Source organism: Amborella trichopoda, chromosome 13 (genome assembly GCF_054954075.1).
Source record: "Amborella trichopoda isolate Santa Cruz 75 chromosome 13, AtrichopodaSantaCruz75HAP2 v2.0, whole genome shotgun sequence".
Classification (NCBI taxonomy): Eukaryota; Viridiplantae; Streptophyta; class Magnoliopsida; order Amborellales; family Amborellaceae; genus Amborella; species Amborella trichopoda.
In genome coordinates this window covers 11,337,839-11,354,017 of record NC_142348.1, presented here as the reverse complement: position 1 = coordinate 11,354,017, position 16,179 = coordinate 11,337,839, and the positions used below count along the sequence as shown (strand labels likewise).

Below are 16,179 nucleotides of genomic sequence, written 5' to 3'. Positions count from 1 at the left end.
ATAAAATGCAAAATTGGTTATCAATATATAATTATTAATTATAATATTATAATAAATATGATAAAAAATTATTGAAATACTATTGAAATTCTATTGAATATGCACAATAATAAGGTTTACATATAAGGAAGGTTTTAAAATTCTATTGAATATGCACCAATAATAAAGTTTAAAAATACGTATAGATACATGGTGCCTTAAATAGTATTTCAAAGCCTCTAATAAATGCGTACAATGTAAATGGTCATGTGTTTAAGCTCTTGGAATAAATGGTCACGTGTTAACAATGTGTAAATACGGTAGTGGAATAAATGGTCACGCGTTAACAATGTCTAAATATGGTCTAAATATGGTCATGTGTTAACGTTCTAGACTCTAAATGCATGGTGCCCAACAACAGTGTTTCACATTGAACAATTGCGGGACTACAAACCACTATAAAAGTAATTCAACCATCGTGAGGTACTTGCGTGCCACGTAAAGCATGCGGTGGTTATTTGACTTATGGTGGGGTGGGGCCACATGCATTCAGTATACCATTTTTAAAATAAGGGCAAGCTTTGTATGTTCTCCCTACAGCATAGAACTTTTATCCTCCGCTTACCATCCAACCTTCCAATTTTGATCAAGAGAGCCACCCATCGTTTGAAGTTAGATCCGACGTTTCAAACTACTTTACTTTTAGTTTTTTTTATACAAATTATATAAATATAAAATTTGGTACGTGCTATCTTTTCATTGGGGAGCACCTATAAAAAATATTAAAAATAATTTTTTGATAAAATAAAAACCAAAATACCTCTTGAAACTTTCAAGGATATTTTCATCATTTTATTTTATTGAAAATATTTTTTTTATATTTTTTGCTAGTGCGAGTTTAATAGAGGAATGGACCTCCAAAATTTGGTGTCAAAACAATTTATAGAAAAAAAATTTAAAATAAAATAATATAGAGAAGTGATATTGTGATTGAAACAATCTTAGCCGCCTATTCAAAATGAACGGTTGTATAAAGTGGAAGATAGAACTTTTATGCTATAGAAAAAACGTAAAAACCTTTCTCATAAAATATTATGCAGAGCTATCTGATTTTCACCCCAATGTGTCCTTTATAACATTAGTATACCATTTTTAAAATAAACGGTACCGTTTGATTTTCACCCGGACTCATGGATGTGTCGTTTATGACGTCAGTTCCGCCGATAAACGGACCATTATGTACTTTACCTAAAATTTTAGAGTCCTCATGTAAATCACTTTTTAATTTATCAAATAACACTTCGTTTAATTTATCAGAAGGAATCACACTGCTGGCATGAACGCATGAAAATACTCTGCACACCGAAACCGTGATTAAGGCCACGATACAAGTTGTGTCACCTAACCCATTTTCATATTCCCATAAACTCAAAAAAAATTTAAAAAGCCAAAATTAAAAAAATAAAATAAAAGTAGAGGGCCTTCAGATAATAGAATTGACCCTGAACATTCATCGTTGGTTCACTCTTTTTCAATTCTCCATTTTCTCATATTATTCAGGCTTATAGAGCTTCCCCATCAAGAAATTTCTTTCTTTTTTATATGGGTCCAAGCTTGATCAAATATCAAATTTCCAAAAATTTCTTCACGATTTTCACAGTGGGCTGGACCACCATCTCCTCCCATATATCTGCGACCACCCTGCTGGAAACCGGCGACGACAGGGCTGAATCCTGGGAGGACACACCGGAATGTGCCAAACACCCGCTAAAGAACACCTCGGTCGCGTCGATCCTATGCAGCTTCCATCCGCTTTCTTCGAGCCCTACTATCCTCTCTCTCTGTTTCTTTGCGAGCTCGCATGTGTTCGACTTGATGGCACTCACCGCCTTGTCGAACAACCTCTTTCTCTCCTCAGCCATGCTCAATTCCTGGCCAGAACCAGGTGGAAAGCACTGAAGGAACATGTCGAATTCAGGCACTCCAATGGCCTTCCGTACACCCTGACTGTAATTTGCTCCTGGCTCGTAGAATTTTGCAACCTCCTCAAAGAGGCCAGCATCCAGCATCTCATCAACTCTCCGAGAAACCCACTCATAAAGCACTGGCATTTTAACATCAACCCAAATAAAGCAACAGTCGTACCGGAAAGCAAGCCGGTTTAAGTCGTTCTCAGTCTTCTGCCGTAACAGCTCAATGCATGCAGACTCATCCGATGCCGGCAGTGGCACCTCTTCCACAAGGGCCTGGATGTAGGAGTTAGAGCCCCCAACAAGTATCGGGATCCGCCCGCGCTCCGTCACAGAGGCAATGACCTCTGAGGCGAGGCTTCGGAAGTTGTCGGCCGAGACCTCGCCGTCTCGGTCGTCAAACTCCCCAAGCAGATGGTGCCGAACACCCCGTCTGTCCTCGACAGAGACCTTGTTCGTGGCGATGTCGAGGCCCTTGTAGAATTGCATTTTGTCACAATTTATAATCTCGGCAGAGAAGCGGGTGGCAAGGTCCAAGGACAACTTGGTTTTGCCAGTGCCAGTAGGACCCATGATCACCACCAGAGGTTCTTTCTGAGAGCGGGCTGAGAAGGCTTCCATGGGTGAAACGCGACAGAGGAGGTTTCGAGAGTGGAGGGAGGGTGGAGAAGAGAGGGAGGGGGTGGTCCCCCTCCTAATACCCGAGAGCGGATAGACACGAATAAGGGCCATAAATGGGCCGAGTTATTACAGGCATAAACTTATTAGCAAAGCGTGGCAAGGTGGCGCACATGGCCGTGAAATTTTTACATAGATATTTAGACGCTCTCCCCACCCCTTTTTTAGAGGGTAATAACTCTATTGAAATAACTTATTTAAAACTCGGACCGAACCGGGCCACATAAATAACAGACCGCGCTTCATATTGAAATAAGGAAATGATGATGTGTAATTTTTAAGGAAGGAGGATATTTGACAGCTGCAGAAAGTGTATTTATGGCATTGAAAAACCTTCTAATTCATCCCCTAGGTTTTGATTGTTGCAAATTTCAAGTCTTAAAAATATTGTATATTGCAATACATTATTTGAACGGTCTATTTCGCCATGAAAATAGATGTTAATGGATCTACAAGATCTATACCTTTTTTTTATCTTGTAATTATATAACTAGTGTAGGAAATTGATTTTAGAGTTATCATGGAGATTTTGGATATCCAAAGTGCTTTCTAGAGGCTTTACTTTATTTTATAAAGCGTAAGCAAAAACTACATCCTTTAAGGGTGTGGTTTCTATAAAGTTGCAACCTTAAACAATTCAATTAAGGCGCACCTCCAAATTTTATCATAACATGTAATTTTCATGTAAAATATTGATTATCTCAAAATCTATTTTCATATCTAATTATAAAATTTTAAACTAAAAAAATGGTCAAAATCAATTAGATCTATAAACATACGAAAATCTTAAAAATTTGGACGATCTAGATAATGTATTGTAAAATGTACTATTTTTGAAACTCAAAATGTTTTTTTTTTTTTTTTTTCATATTCATACATCTCGATGTCAAGATGATCAATTAGAGGTTTTTTCAACATTCCAACAGCCTTTTCCGATGGATTTTTGAGGTGCATATGTAATTCTACATTTTAAGGTTGCAACCTTATATAAACTTCTTCCTAAATATATTTAGTTTTGGATTATATTTAGATTTAGATCATATAAACTTTAGATTTAGATTATAGATGTAGATAAACTTTATATTTAGATAAAGAAAATTATTTCATGCGGGCTCGACCACATTTCTACATTTGCATATAAGATTTAGATTATATATTTAGATAAGATTTAGATTTAGATAAGATTTAGATTATTGAATTAGATACACTTTAGATTTGGATATATAAATTTAGATTTAGATTTATACTTGCATCATATAAGGTTGCAACCTTATTTAGATGTAGATTTATATTTAGATTTAGATTATATTTAGATTTAGATTATATGAAAGGGAAAATTACAAGTAACCTTCAAGACTAGACTTTCTCTTATCCCCAACAAAACTTCTTTTCTCACTTTTTACCCAAAAATGGACTTTCTTAACAAATACCCCCCAACTCAAAAAAATAAATGAAAACGATTAAACTACCCTCCCTTACTTTTACCCACACCTCTCTCTGCTCTTTCCCACGAAAAGGTGGTCCAGCATATTCTTAGGCTGGTCAGGCAGTATAATGTCGATCCAGTAAATAATATTGGCGATCTGACAGTACAAGTGGCGGTCCGGCAATGATAAAGAGTGGTTCGACAATAGGCTCATGTGGTCCAGCACTGCCAAAGAGCGGTCTGACAATATGCCCATGTGGTCTGGCATCGGGCCCATGTGGTATGGCAACAGGCCCAAAGTACGGTCCAGTAATGTCAAAGAGGGGTTCATCACTTCAAGTATTTCAAAGATCGGTTCAACAGCCCATGTAAGCTCACGTGAATGTCCAGTCAAAATTAAAATTTTGTGTACGAAAAGGGTATTTTAGACAAAAAATGTACGTTTTTTTACTTGGGGGTATTTGCTAACAAAGTGTCTTTTGGGGGAAAAAGTGAGAAACAACTTTGGTTGGAAGGTAATTTGCATAGAAAGTTTAGTGTTGGGGGTTATTTGTAATTTTTCCAATATTATATGTGACCCCATTCTCAACCATCATATCTAAGTTGATGGCTAAGATGGCTTGAATCACATTGTCATAAATTGGCTTTTCACCATCACATCTTGATAAGATAGCTTAAAGTTTTTTAATTTTTAATTTTTATTCTATAAATTATTTTAAAGCAAAATTTGGGGTATACATAGATTTGATAGGGGAACACATGATAAAAATAATTAAAAAATATTTTCAATGATGAAAAATTACCAGAATACCCCTAAAAATTTCAGGGGAATTTTAATAATTTTTTTTACAAAAAATATTTATTTTGTATATTTTCCCAGGTTCGCCCTAATTTTATTATGGGATATCTAAAATTTCATCCAAAAATAGTTTGTAGAAAATAATGAAAAATAAAATAGCTTTTAGTGTGACATTGGGGTTTGAATAATCGTAGCCATTCGATTCAGATTGAAGAGCTAAGAAGTGAGGTCACATATAACTTAAATATTATTGGGGCCATATAGAAGCATTTCCATATATATATATATATATATATATATATATATGGGAGTGAATTTTGTCAGCCCACGGGCTAACAGCTATAGTATTAGCCAATGGCCCAGATTCAATCTGGGCTGATCGAACGGTTACAATCTCATTTCATATTTGAATTTTAATATTTTTTTTACAAATCCAAATCACTTGAAATTTTAGAGATCCATTCTTCTTATCAAGGCGCACCTAATAAAAGTATAAAAATAATATTTTGTAAAATATAAATAGACCAAAATACCCTCAAAATGTTTCAGAGGTATTTTGGTCAATTTATATTTTACGAATTATTGTTTTTATATTTTTATTAGATTCTTCTATTTTTGAAGAATAGATACTTCAAATTTCAAATGATTTGGATTTGTAGAAAAAAAATAAAAATTTTAACATAAAATAAGGTCATGATCGTCAGATCGATCCATATATATATATATATATATATATATAGTGGGCACTGCTGCATCTTGGAGAAGAAGTATGCAATAATCACATAGTTTAATGCATCTCTTTCTCTCAAACACACATACCTCCAACTGCATTTCTCTCTTCCAACATTGGCTACTCTTCCCCTCATTCTGTCTCTCATAATACATAAATTCACATAGAGAGATTGCACTCTCACAAGGTGATGGAATAATATCAACTTTAGGACTGAGGTTCAATTTAAACGAATTCGACTACTATTGATGCAGAATGTGCAAGAAACCGTGGTCGGGCACGGTACCTGGCCTTGGGCCAGTCCGAGTAACCTAGACTCTGTCTGAGTGACTCGGCCTGCATCGAGCAAGTACCAACCATGCTAAAAAGTGTTAAAAAATTTTAAAAAATCCAAAACAACAATGGAAATATGCTTAAAGTAAAAAAAAAACAAAACTAAACAAAACACGAGGTTAAAAAAATTGTGAAAAAATAAATTTTGAAACTTCAATTAAGAAAGGGGCATGCCCCACCTAGAGGTTTATCTCTATCTCATATCTCTAAGGTTAAGCCAATGATGTTTAAGGTACGCTAAGGCATTGATGCCTTAATAATTTAGTTTTAGATTGAGATCTATATGTGTTTGAGAGGGTTTTGCCGTATTTAGTAGAATCAAAAGACCGCTCATTGATCCCGAGCACTATTGGAAGGAGTAGGCTCATTTGGTGAATCAAAGATTTTTCTGAATCTACAATGTTTAGCCAAGTTTTATATAGAAAAAAAATCATGGTTAGGTGAAAAATCCTTGTGGGTGTTTTTTCACGTATTGGACTGGGGTAGTCTTCATAAAACCGGCATGTTAGAATCGGAACCAGCCGGTTAGATCGCTACCAGCAAGGTGGCGACTCTGGTTAGGGCTGGTTTTGGTGGTCTACTCAATAGCTGGGGGAGCTCCAAAAATTTTGCGTACAAAAATAGGCCGGTTAGCCCCTGAACCGACGGTTTTTTTGCAAAACCGGCAAGTTTCTGCTAACCGAACCGGTTAACCTATATAACGCCTGATATAACATAAATAACGATAGAGTAGTAACAATTGTTATTTCCAAATTGAGGCCGGTATTTGTAGCAGGCATTCTTGAATCCAAATTTTCAAAATTTTTGATCCGTTTTCGTGCCTTTTTTTTGTGTGTCCTTTTTCGTGTTTATTGCTGTAAATCACTATATATAATCTATAAAAAAAGAAATTTGGATTGAAACATCGAAAAAAAAAAGAGTTTGTTGATCGAAATGATGGATTTTTTAGGTTTTTGAAAATTTCCACCATTCTTTCAATAATTTGTTCAATCCCTAATGGTTATTGAAGAAATTTGGTGGTTTTGATAGATAATTGAATTATTCATCAGATTTATGTTTCAATTTGTACAGAAAACTAAATATTATGGGTTGATTTCGGCCCGAAATGCTGTTGCTCAAAGAACCTGTATTCGATCAAAAAACACATATTTTTGATCTATTTATTGGTCGTTTTTTATTAAATTGAGTTGTGGATTTTTAGGATCAATGCTTGATCTCTCAAATAAAATAGGTATGCCTATTTATGATTGATTAAATGTTTTTATATGAATTTTTTCGTTGCACCATATCATGAAAATTTCATAGATCTGAAATTACCGCCTTTTTTCAATTAAATTAAAAATACCAAATATCTTTTGCTGAGATTTGGTGCGTTTGAAAGATGATCGAAGCCTTTACAATGCATGTATGTTTATTTGTTTGATTATCCAATTATTGAGGGTCGTTTTTTGCTCGAAATGTTGCTTGATTTTTGGGGTTTTTGGAAAATCGATTTTTCTAAACAAATATTTTATTTAATAAAATTATGTTGTTTGATGAATATGGGAAGTGTTTTTCTATTTTGCTTATTAAAATTATTTTTAATAGAATTATATTTTTTTAATAAAATTACATTTTTTGATGAATATGGGAAGTATTTTTCTATTTTGCTTAATAAAATTATTTTTAATAGAATTATAATTTTTTTAATAAAATTACGTTTTTTGATGAATATGGGAAGTGTTTTTCTATTTTTCTTAGTAAAATTATTCTTTTGATAAAATTATTTTTTTGATGAAATTGATTCTTCTTTTTTGATAAACGCATAATAATGTCTCTCGATTTTTTTAATAATTATTTTTTAAGTGCATGATATAGTTGTATTTGTAATGATGGAAATGAGACATTTTGTTTTTTTAAGTGCTTGTAAAAATTTTGGTTGCCTTATGTTCAATGAAATACTACACCGTCGTTTTGTATGTGCTGGGTTCTTCTCTTTTTACTCTTTTTTTTTTTTTTTCTATCAAGTTTTTTGAAATGTCGTGGAAATAGTCTTTAAAAGATCAGCTGCTTTTAAAAAAATCGGTCGAATAACTCGAGATCGGTCTGTGACCGATCTAGCCCAATTCGAGAGAGAGAGAGAGAGAGAGAGAGAGAGAGAGAGAGAGAGAGAGAGAGAGAGAGAGAGAGAGAGAGAGAGAGAGAGAGAGAGAGAGAGAGAGAGAGAGAGAGAGAGAGAGTTTTACAAAGGTGATCTTAATTTCAAATCATCCCTCCCATTTTGAGAAATTAATTTTTCTAAAAAAAGATTCATTTTGCTTAGTAAAATTATGTTGGGAAGTGTTTTTCTATATTGTTTAATAAAATTATCTTTTTAAAAAAATGTTTTTTAATAAAAAAGTATGTTTTTTTGATGAATATGGGAATTGTTTTCTATTTTGCTTAACAAAAGTATTATTTTTGATAAAATTATGGGTTTTTAATAAAATTATGTTTTATGATGAATATGGGAAGTGGTTTTCCATTTTGCTTAGTAAAATTATTTTTGATAAAATTATGGTTTTTTAATAAAATTATGTTTTATGATAAATATGGGAAGTGTTTTTTTATTTTGCTTAATAAAATTATGTTTTGATCAAAATTATTTGTTCTATTGTTCTTATTTTTTGATAAAATCAATGCACAACACACTGATATGGATATGGTGGATACATATAAGAACAACTGTGCCTTGATTTTTTCATTTTGTTGCATGTCATGAGATGTACTTTTTGTGAAGTATGCCTCATTTAACTTCATTGAAAAAGTATTGTACGAATTATGCTTTATCTAACTATGTGGAAGAGGTCCTTTCTATATCTTGTCTTAATTAGTTGGCGTTTTTATCTGATTTAATAGCATCAAGCTACTTTTGTTATTTGTACAAAAGAAACTAGAAAGTTTTTCATGTAAGGTGTGGAACGAATATGTCAATCCTTGGAAGAAGATGTTACATGACAAAAAATATATTCAAAAAATATCCTAAGATATTTTCATGTACAGGACCATAGTATTCAAATATTAATTTATAAAAAGTTATTTCAAATTTGATTTGTAAGATAAATATATGTAATAAGATATTATACACTTAATCTAAGTATTTCTATGTTTTCTTCTATTTTTTGGAAGTTTTTAACCTATTTCTTTTAAAAAAAGTTTACTTGACCGGTTAGTCTGGTTAACTGCCCCGGTTAGTCTGGTTAACCGCCCCGGTTAGTCCTGTTAACTGCACTGGTTTGTTCGGTTCTGGTTCAAATCGCTCTTAACCCCATGTCTAATTAACCATTTTGGTTCGATTTTGCGAACATTGGACTGGGGTGAACTTGGTTCGTGCCTTTTTCATGATTTTATTTAGTTTTTCTTTTATCCAAAGAGATGAATAGATATGATCACATTTTGAAGTCAAGGCGGGCAACTTCACATTCTATACCTAGTGTATAGATTCTCCTTCAAAAGATTGGTGACATTTCCTTTTTTTGTTTTTTGTGCTAAATCTTGTGCAGATTTTGGATCGAATTTTTTCAATTTTCTCAATTCCCACTTATAGATAATACGATTAGTTGTTCTTACATAGACAACAATTAATGTTTTATGCTTTGGCAGAAGCATCTCCTCACTTTACCACTGAGGTAAACCCATTCCAGAAGTATTTTGAGGCCTCTAGATATTGGGAGATGTAACCTCTTTGAGCTAGTGACTAATCTAGATGAAAAAGAAAAGAGAAAAAATATGTTTTATACATGCCTAAAAATTAGCATCCTAAGATTAACAATCATTGATTATGGATCTAAGCTGCTTTTTTTTTTTTGGAAAAATAATTATTATTGATTTTAGATGGATCGTACAATTTCATATTGAAACCACCTTCCTAGGTAGATCATTTGCCTAGGGAGTAAATGTACAGTATACTCGCACTAACATTATATGCGCCCATAGGTAAAATTGACTCACATCTTATTCAACTCTTTCTCTTCATGGAGAAAAAATTGTAATATTTGGGCTCAAATGGATAGTAAAGATTGAAACCCAAACCATTCCTTGAAATTATAATGGTAAGTGAAAGAAAGACTAATGTGATCTTGACCGTGAATATTTTTTTTTGCTTCTTTTCACCCCTTTTCTTTTATTTTTCTTTTCTTTTGGCAAAGATCACTTGCAAGTAGTCTTATTACAATAACTCTTGCTTTTAAAAAAATAAAACTAACAAATCTAGGATTTTAAAAACCTTGATGTCATTAAATCAATTTTCTTTAAACAAAGAAAATATCCACAATTCTTGTGGTTGAGAATATAAACACAATGTAATTAAATATAGTAAGAAATAAAAAGAGAGTGCCGGAGATTACCTCAACTGAGCTTAATACACCCCATACAGAGTCTCCTCTTTTTGATGATGTTCGAGATCTATGATCGGTCACTTGATTCTCTTACATATGACAAAACCCTCTCAATGACATATGGATCTCGATCTAAAACCAACTACCTAAGGTCTCAATATCTTAGTCTTGCTCAAGCCCCATTAGCTTGATCTTTTGAGATATGAGAGATAGATCAAAAAGAGAGGGAGAAATCTATTAGTAAGGGATCCTCTCATTTGCTATCCAAAAATCAAACCACCACAAGCTAACCTTAGCTTGGGCGTGCCATCTAGAAACAACGAGAGAAAGATGATTTGGGCGTACCCTCTTAGAAAAAACTTGAGAGAGATAGAAGATAAAACTTGTGGCGTGCCTAAAAATTGGGGCGTGCCTCCCCTTTGGTAATCTCTAGACATAAGTAAATTTTGGTAGAGAGAGAGAATTCTTAAAAATAGAGGAGATAATATGTACGACATTTTATAAAGGGAGAGACCTCATTTTATAGATTTTCTATGCCTTTGGAGTTTGCCTCAATTCGTAGGGTTAAATCTTGACCGTCGATCTAAGGAGACTTGTGTGGTGAGAGATTTGAGACATCCATCTATTTGATTCACCATCAAGATTGAAATAGAAGAGCTAGAGCCTTATCCTCCCTTTCCTAGATCTATTCCCATCAAATCTCTAAATAAAAAAAGTATATATCTTATTTTCTAGTTCAATATATCAAATTTTAATTTAGTGGATCAAGCAATCTTGATTCAAAGATTTATTAAATATTTCAAATATTCAACCTTTGGCTATCCCAAAAAATAAGCCAACAAACAAGAGATAAACATTATTCATAAGAAGAATATCTGAATGCGTGGGGCTTGCCACCCTTTTGGTGGCCACGTGTAGGCCCACCTAATCCACATGTTTTTAAATTTTGGGCTTCATATTTTATGGAGGTCATATATCTTTAGAAAATATTTTATTTCATATTTAGAATTGTTAAAGCTTATATTTTATTTAAAACATTGAAAAATTAATTTCTCTTAATTTATAAATCCAAATAACGAAAATAAAATATTAGAAGATTCACAAAAATTCAAATAAACATTCTAAAAAATCATATATCATAAAATTAATTAAAACTAATTAATTTTTGATGGGTATCGGATCCGTTAGATCTAGAAATTTATCAATATACGGTAGCACTCTACCTTCAACTGCGGACCATGATCCACCTAGCTTTCTCAAACTGACCCAGCAGTTTTCATGACCCACAATCCACTATAAGGGCTCATGATCTAAGGGACGCAATCCTAGTTTATGGATTTCAGGTTATCTCCTAAAGACAAAAAAATCATTATCGTCCAGCTCATGATGCAACCATGCCTCTATGGTGCATAGGGGTAATCTCTCGCACATGTGCATACTTCACCCTCATTGGCGAATCTTAAAACGATTATATATATACATGTCATGTGATGATATAACGATGAGGTTTTAACCTTGTCTCTAAAAGCTATTCATCGAACGCAAGGGCCACACAGTCCCTTGGCTCTCATTTGGGCATACTCTGACCTCATCAAGGGCTAACCCACTAAACCCTTCTCGATAGATCTCTATGCCCAGGTACCTTGGGTTTTTCCAAACTCGGCTGGCCCAACACGTCGAGCTTAGTCCGAGTATCGGTAAATTGCATTTGCCTAGTATGGTCCACAAGAGAACTACACTCCCACTGAGTTTATGTTTCACTATATAAAATGCTCATAGAAGCTCTTATAAGGCCTTTAAAGGCCACATAAACCCAACAGTAAGAGTCCAAAGTTTTAAAATCCATTACAAAGTTCTATTCTTTGCCCAAATTTTCTTTATATTTTTGCACGATTGATCAAGCCTATCATCAATCAAAATTTCTACATATTTTCAACATAGAGGCGCAAACCATAGTTACTAGGCTCGCCCTTAAAGGACATAGTTCCAGCTCCCAAATTTTGCTTCCACCCTCCAAATTGAGGATCTCAATGTACCTTTTTTTTTTTTTTTTAAAAGGGAGCTCGATCTTTTTTTTAGGAATCTCAATCCTTTATTTTTAGGGATCTGGATCCCCCTAAGGAGGGAGCGTGATTCCTCTATTTCTTGATCTTGATCCCTATCATGTTGATATTGCCGAGGCTCTAAACAATCAAAGTAAAGCACACACACCTTCAAATAGTGTCAAAAATATGGTTTCAATACTAGTAATCTTTGTGATAGCCTTAAAACATATTTTCATATCTAATTATAGAGTTTAAAGCTTAAAAACTAGTAAACTAAGTAGATCTATGAAAACTTAAAAATCTTGAAAATTGACGGTCTAAAATGCATTACAAGATGTAATATTTCTAAAATTTGAAATCTATTTTTTTCTTATATCCATACATCTTGAGGTTGAGATGATCAATTTGAGGATATTTGGGCATCAAAACAACCTCTTCTAATGAAATTTTTGAGGTGCGCCCTAATTTGATTGTTTAGAGCCTCGCAATTATATCAATTTTTTTCTATATACATAGTGGATTTTATAGTATTAGAGTATTAGATAAGAGTTGCAAAAATGTATAAATCATATCAAGACATAAAATAAATAAAGCATTGAACACAATGAGAAAATGGAACCCATCCGTTGCACATTGGGATCTAGTTTCCCTTAGAATTAAAATAAGTAAAGCATTTAACACAATGGGAAGAGGGAACCCCGTCCGTTGCACAATATAGTTTCCTTGAGCTTTGGAATTGGGATCCTTTATATTAATGGATCAAAGACCAAATTTATTATGGACCAAGGTCCCCAGGCATTTAGGGTTGAGATCCCATGAGACGTGGGGAAGCCGACCCTTATGAAATGGGATCTAGATTTCATGAGCTTTCGGACCGAGATCCTTTAAAGTATTGGATTGCTCTAAGATAGATACATGTATGGATCGCGATCCTCAAACTACCAAATCTTTTGGCCCCCGTCAATCCGATGATCCTGCTCCCGATCCCAAAGCGTTCCGCTCCAATTCCCAGTAACTATGGTGCAAGCTAGGCTTTGAATATATCAAAGTTGAAAAATGATTGTGCAATTTTCTCATTGTTAGCATTCTTTGCGTTTCATACGTAGTGGAGGGATCCTTCCCTCCAAGTCCCTTGCACGTCGTGGAGGGATCCTTCCCCCCAAGTCCCTTGCTTTGCGATTCCTGGTGTTAATCACAAAAATGAATTGGATTGGATTTAGGCAAAGTGCTTTTTAAGCAGCTTCAACTTTCATGTTCATTGAACATTTAAACACAAATTTCTTTCATCAATGAGCAGCCCTAGTGTCACACCCCAAGAATTTATAATACTGATATTCCTGAGATGTGACAATCAAAACATATATACATTTCTTGATAGGACAAATTTACAGTGGCGAATTCTTACAAAGTAACAAAAGAAAGCTTAGGCACAACTACAATATCTTCCAAGGTTGATCCTGACGAGTACTCAAAATGAAACCGCAATTATCCTGAAAAATGTTTACCATAGTTTGATGAGTTTGGCTACTCAGTAAGTGATCATCATAATCCTAAAAATAATCATCAATGAAAGATATCAATATTTCCAAAAGGGAGATCTATTAACAGAAATGCATTAACAATTTCACTTTAAAAGATATACAATTAAATATAATCCGAATGATTGAAATGCATATAACATTTTAACGACAATGCATAATTCAAAGGATTTCACAAAATACCCCACTGGCGTCCCAAGTAGGTCACTTATATACCCCATTAGAGTCCTGATGGGTCCACTTAATCCCTATCGGTGTCCCAGATAGGTCCACTTAATCCCTGTAGTTCCATTTATACCTCACCAGCGTACCGGATGAATCCACTTAATCCCTACCGGCATCTCAGATAGATCCACGTATACCTCACCGGCGGACCGGATGAGTCCACTTGCATACTTAAACTATTTCCAAATTTCTTTAAACATTCGAAAGCAGCAATATCATGTACTCAACATATCACTAAAATCATTAATATGAATTTCACTGAAACCATTAAATACAATCACTTTCAATAACATTTCTAAAATAACCAGTCCAATATTTTGGGCTCAAATTTAGAAAGGTAGCAGTTCGTAAAGACATTCTAGCATAATTGCCAGTTTAATATGTATAGAAAAACTCTTATACAATTTCAAGAATATAAAATTATTACAATTTATGGGATGTCAATTCACAAATCAATATTTCACAGACAATGCTACAATCAATTGCAAAAAATATCAGTTTTCAAATAATAAGGCAGTCATTTGCACATGAAATTTACAATGTCTAAATATTAAAAAACAGTAGAAAGAAATCTCACAATTTTACTAACAGCAGAAATATCACATTTATTTCTAATAATTTTACAATATCTAAAATTTTCTAACAATAGATAAGAAAAATAAATAAATTTATTTCTAAGAATTTACAGCATTTAAAATTTCTAACATAAATACAATATCACAATTTTATTAAACAGATTATTTTTCAAAATAAAGAGGTCGCTTGTGCATAAAATTTATTGCGCTTAAAATTCATGATAATAAGCAGAAATAATTATTTCATTTCATTTTTAAAAAGAACAGATTATTTTTCGAGACAATGAGGTCACTTATACACAAAACTTATAAAATAAAGATCCTGGACGAAAATGTCACTATTTATTAAAAACAGACTATATTTCAGGAAGATGATGTCACTTACTTTAATTCTGAAATTGAGGGAGCATCCGTTTTGGATGTGGGCTTATCATATGTGTTATTGTGGTCTCTTGTGTACGGTTCATAGACCATGTTTAGAGAGAGAGGTTATAAATGGAGAAGGTCCAGTACAGAGACTTGTGGTTGGGTAGAGGAGATAAGCGAAATAATCTCCTTTGTTGTTGAAGAGGAGGATGCTTCTTGAGGGAGGGTTGATGAGCTGTTAATGAGAGAAAAAGAGAAGCGCCTTGACCCAAAAACGCAGAGAGAGAGAAAGGGAGAGACAGGCTAATAAAAACGATACACCTTAGATGCAAGGTGTTGCTTAAAGAGGTGTACTTATAAAACTTTAAGTGGTGGACCTAAGGTCCACCCAAGTAGAATTGAACCCTCAAATATATTAACAATAAAGTCGTTTATTTATTGTTAATATAAAAGCAACAATATCCTAACGGTATATTAGTATTATTATTATTATTATCATTACTAATATATGCTTATTATTTTATTTATTTATTTTTTGTATTTATTTCTGTTAACACCATTAATATTATTATTATATATATATATTTTTTGTTTTCAAAGTTTAGGATTGTTACATTCTTCCCCCCTTAAAGAAATTTAGTCCTCTAAATTTATGTACCTGATTACTGAAAAAGATAGGGATATTTTTCTCTGATATCGTCTTCTCGTTCCCAAGTCGACTCATCTCTTGAATGGTACTGCCATAATATACGGACCAAAGGAATCTCCTTCTTACGCAACACTTGTACCCTTCTATCCAGTATCAAAATTGGTTGTTCAATGAAGGATAGTTCCTTTCTGATCGGTAAAGGTTCATATTTCAAGATATGGGATGGGTCAGGCTGATATTTTGTAGTGAAGATACATGGAAGACATTATGGACATTTACCAATTCGGATGGTAAGGCAAGTTTATAAGCGACACCTTCGATTATTTCTAGGATTTCAAATGGTCCGATGTAACGTGGGCTCAGCTTTCCTTTCTTTCCGAATCTCATAATGCATTTTATTGGTGAGATTTTTAGGAAAACTCGATCACCTTCCTCAAATTCAAGATCTCTCATTCGGTTATCGGCATAACTCTTTTACCAACTCTGAGCTGTCCTGAGCCTTTCACGAATT

General features: G+C 33.6%; 1 protein-coding gene across 1 annotated transcript; it reads right to left on the bottom strand.

Annotated features, from left to right (window-relative positions):
• Window positions 1-1,376: 1,376 nt before the first annotated feature.
• Window positions 1,377-3,094, bottom strand: LOC18432129 (adenylate isopentenyltransferase). Its single transcript, XM_006842241.3, has one exon. It carries the CDS (start codon window positions 2,679-2,681, stop codon window positions 1,605-1,607), a length of 1,077 nt encoding a protein of 358 aa, XP_006842304.3. The 5' UTR covers window positions 2,682-3,094; the 3' UTR covers window positions 1,377-1,604.
• Window positions 3,095-16,179: the final 13,085 nt, after the last annotated feature.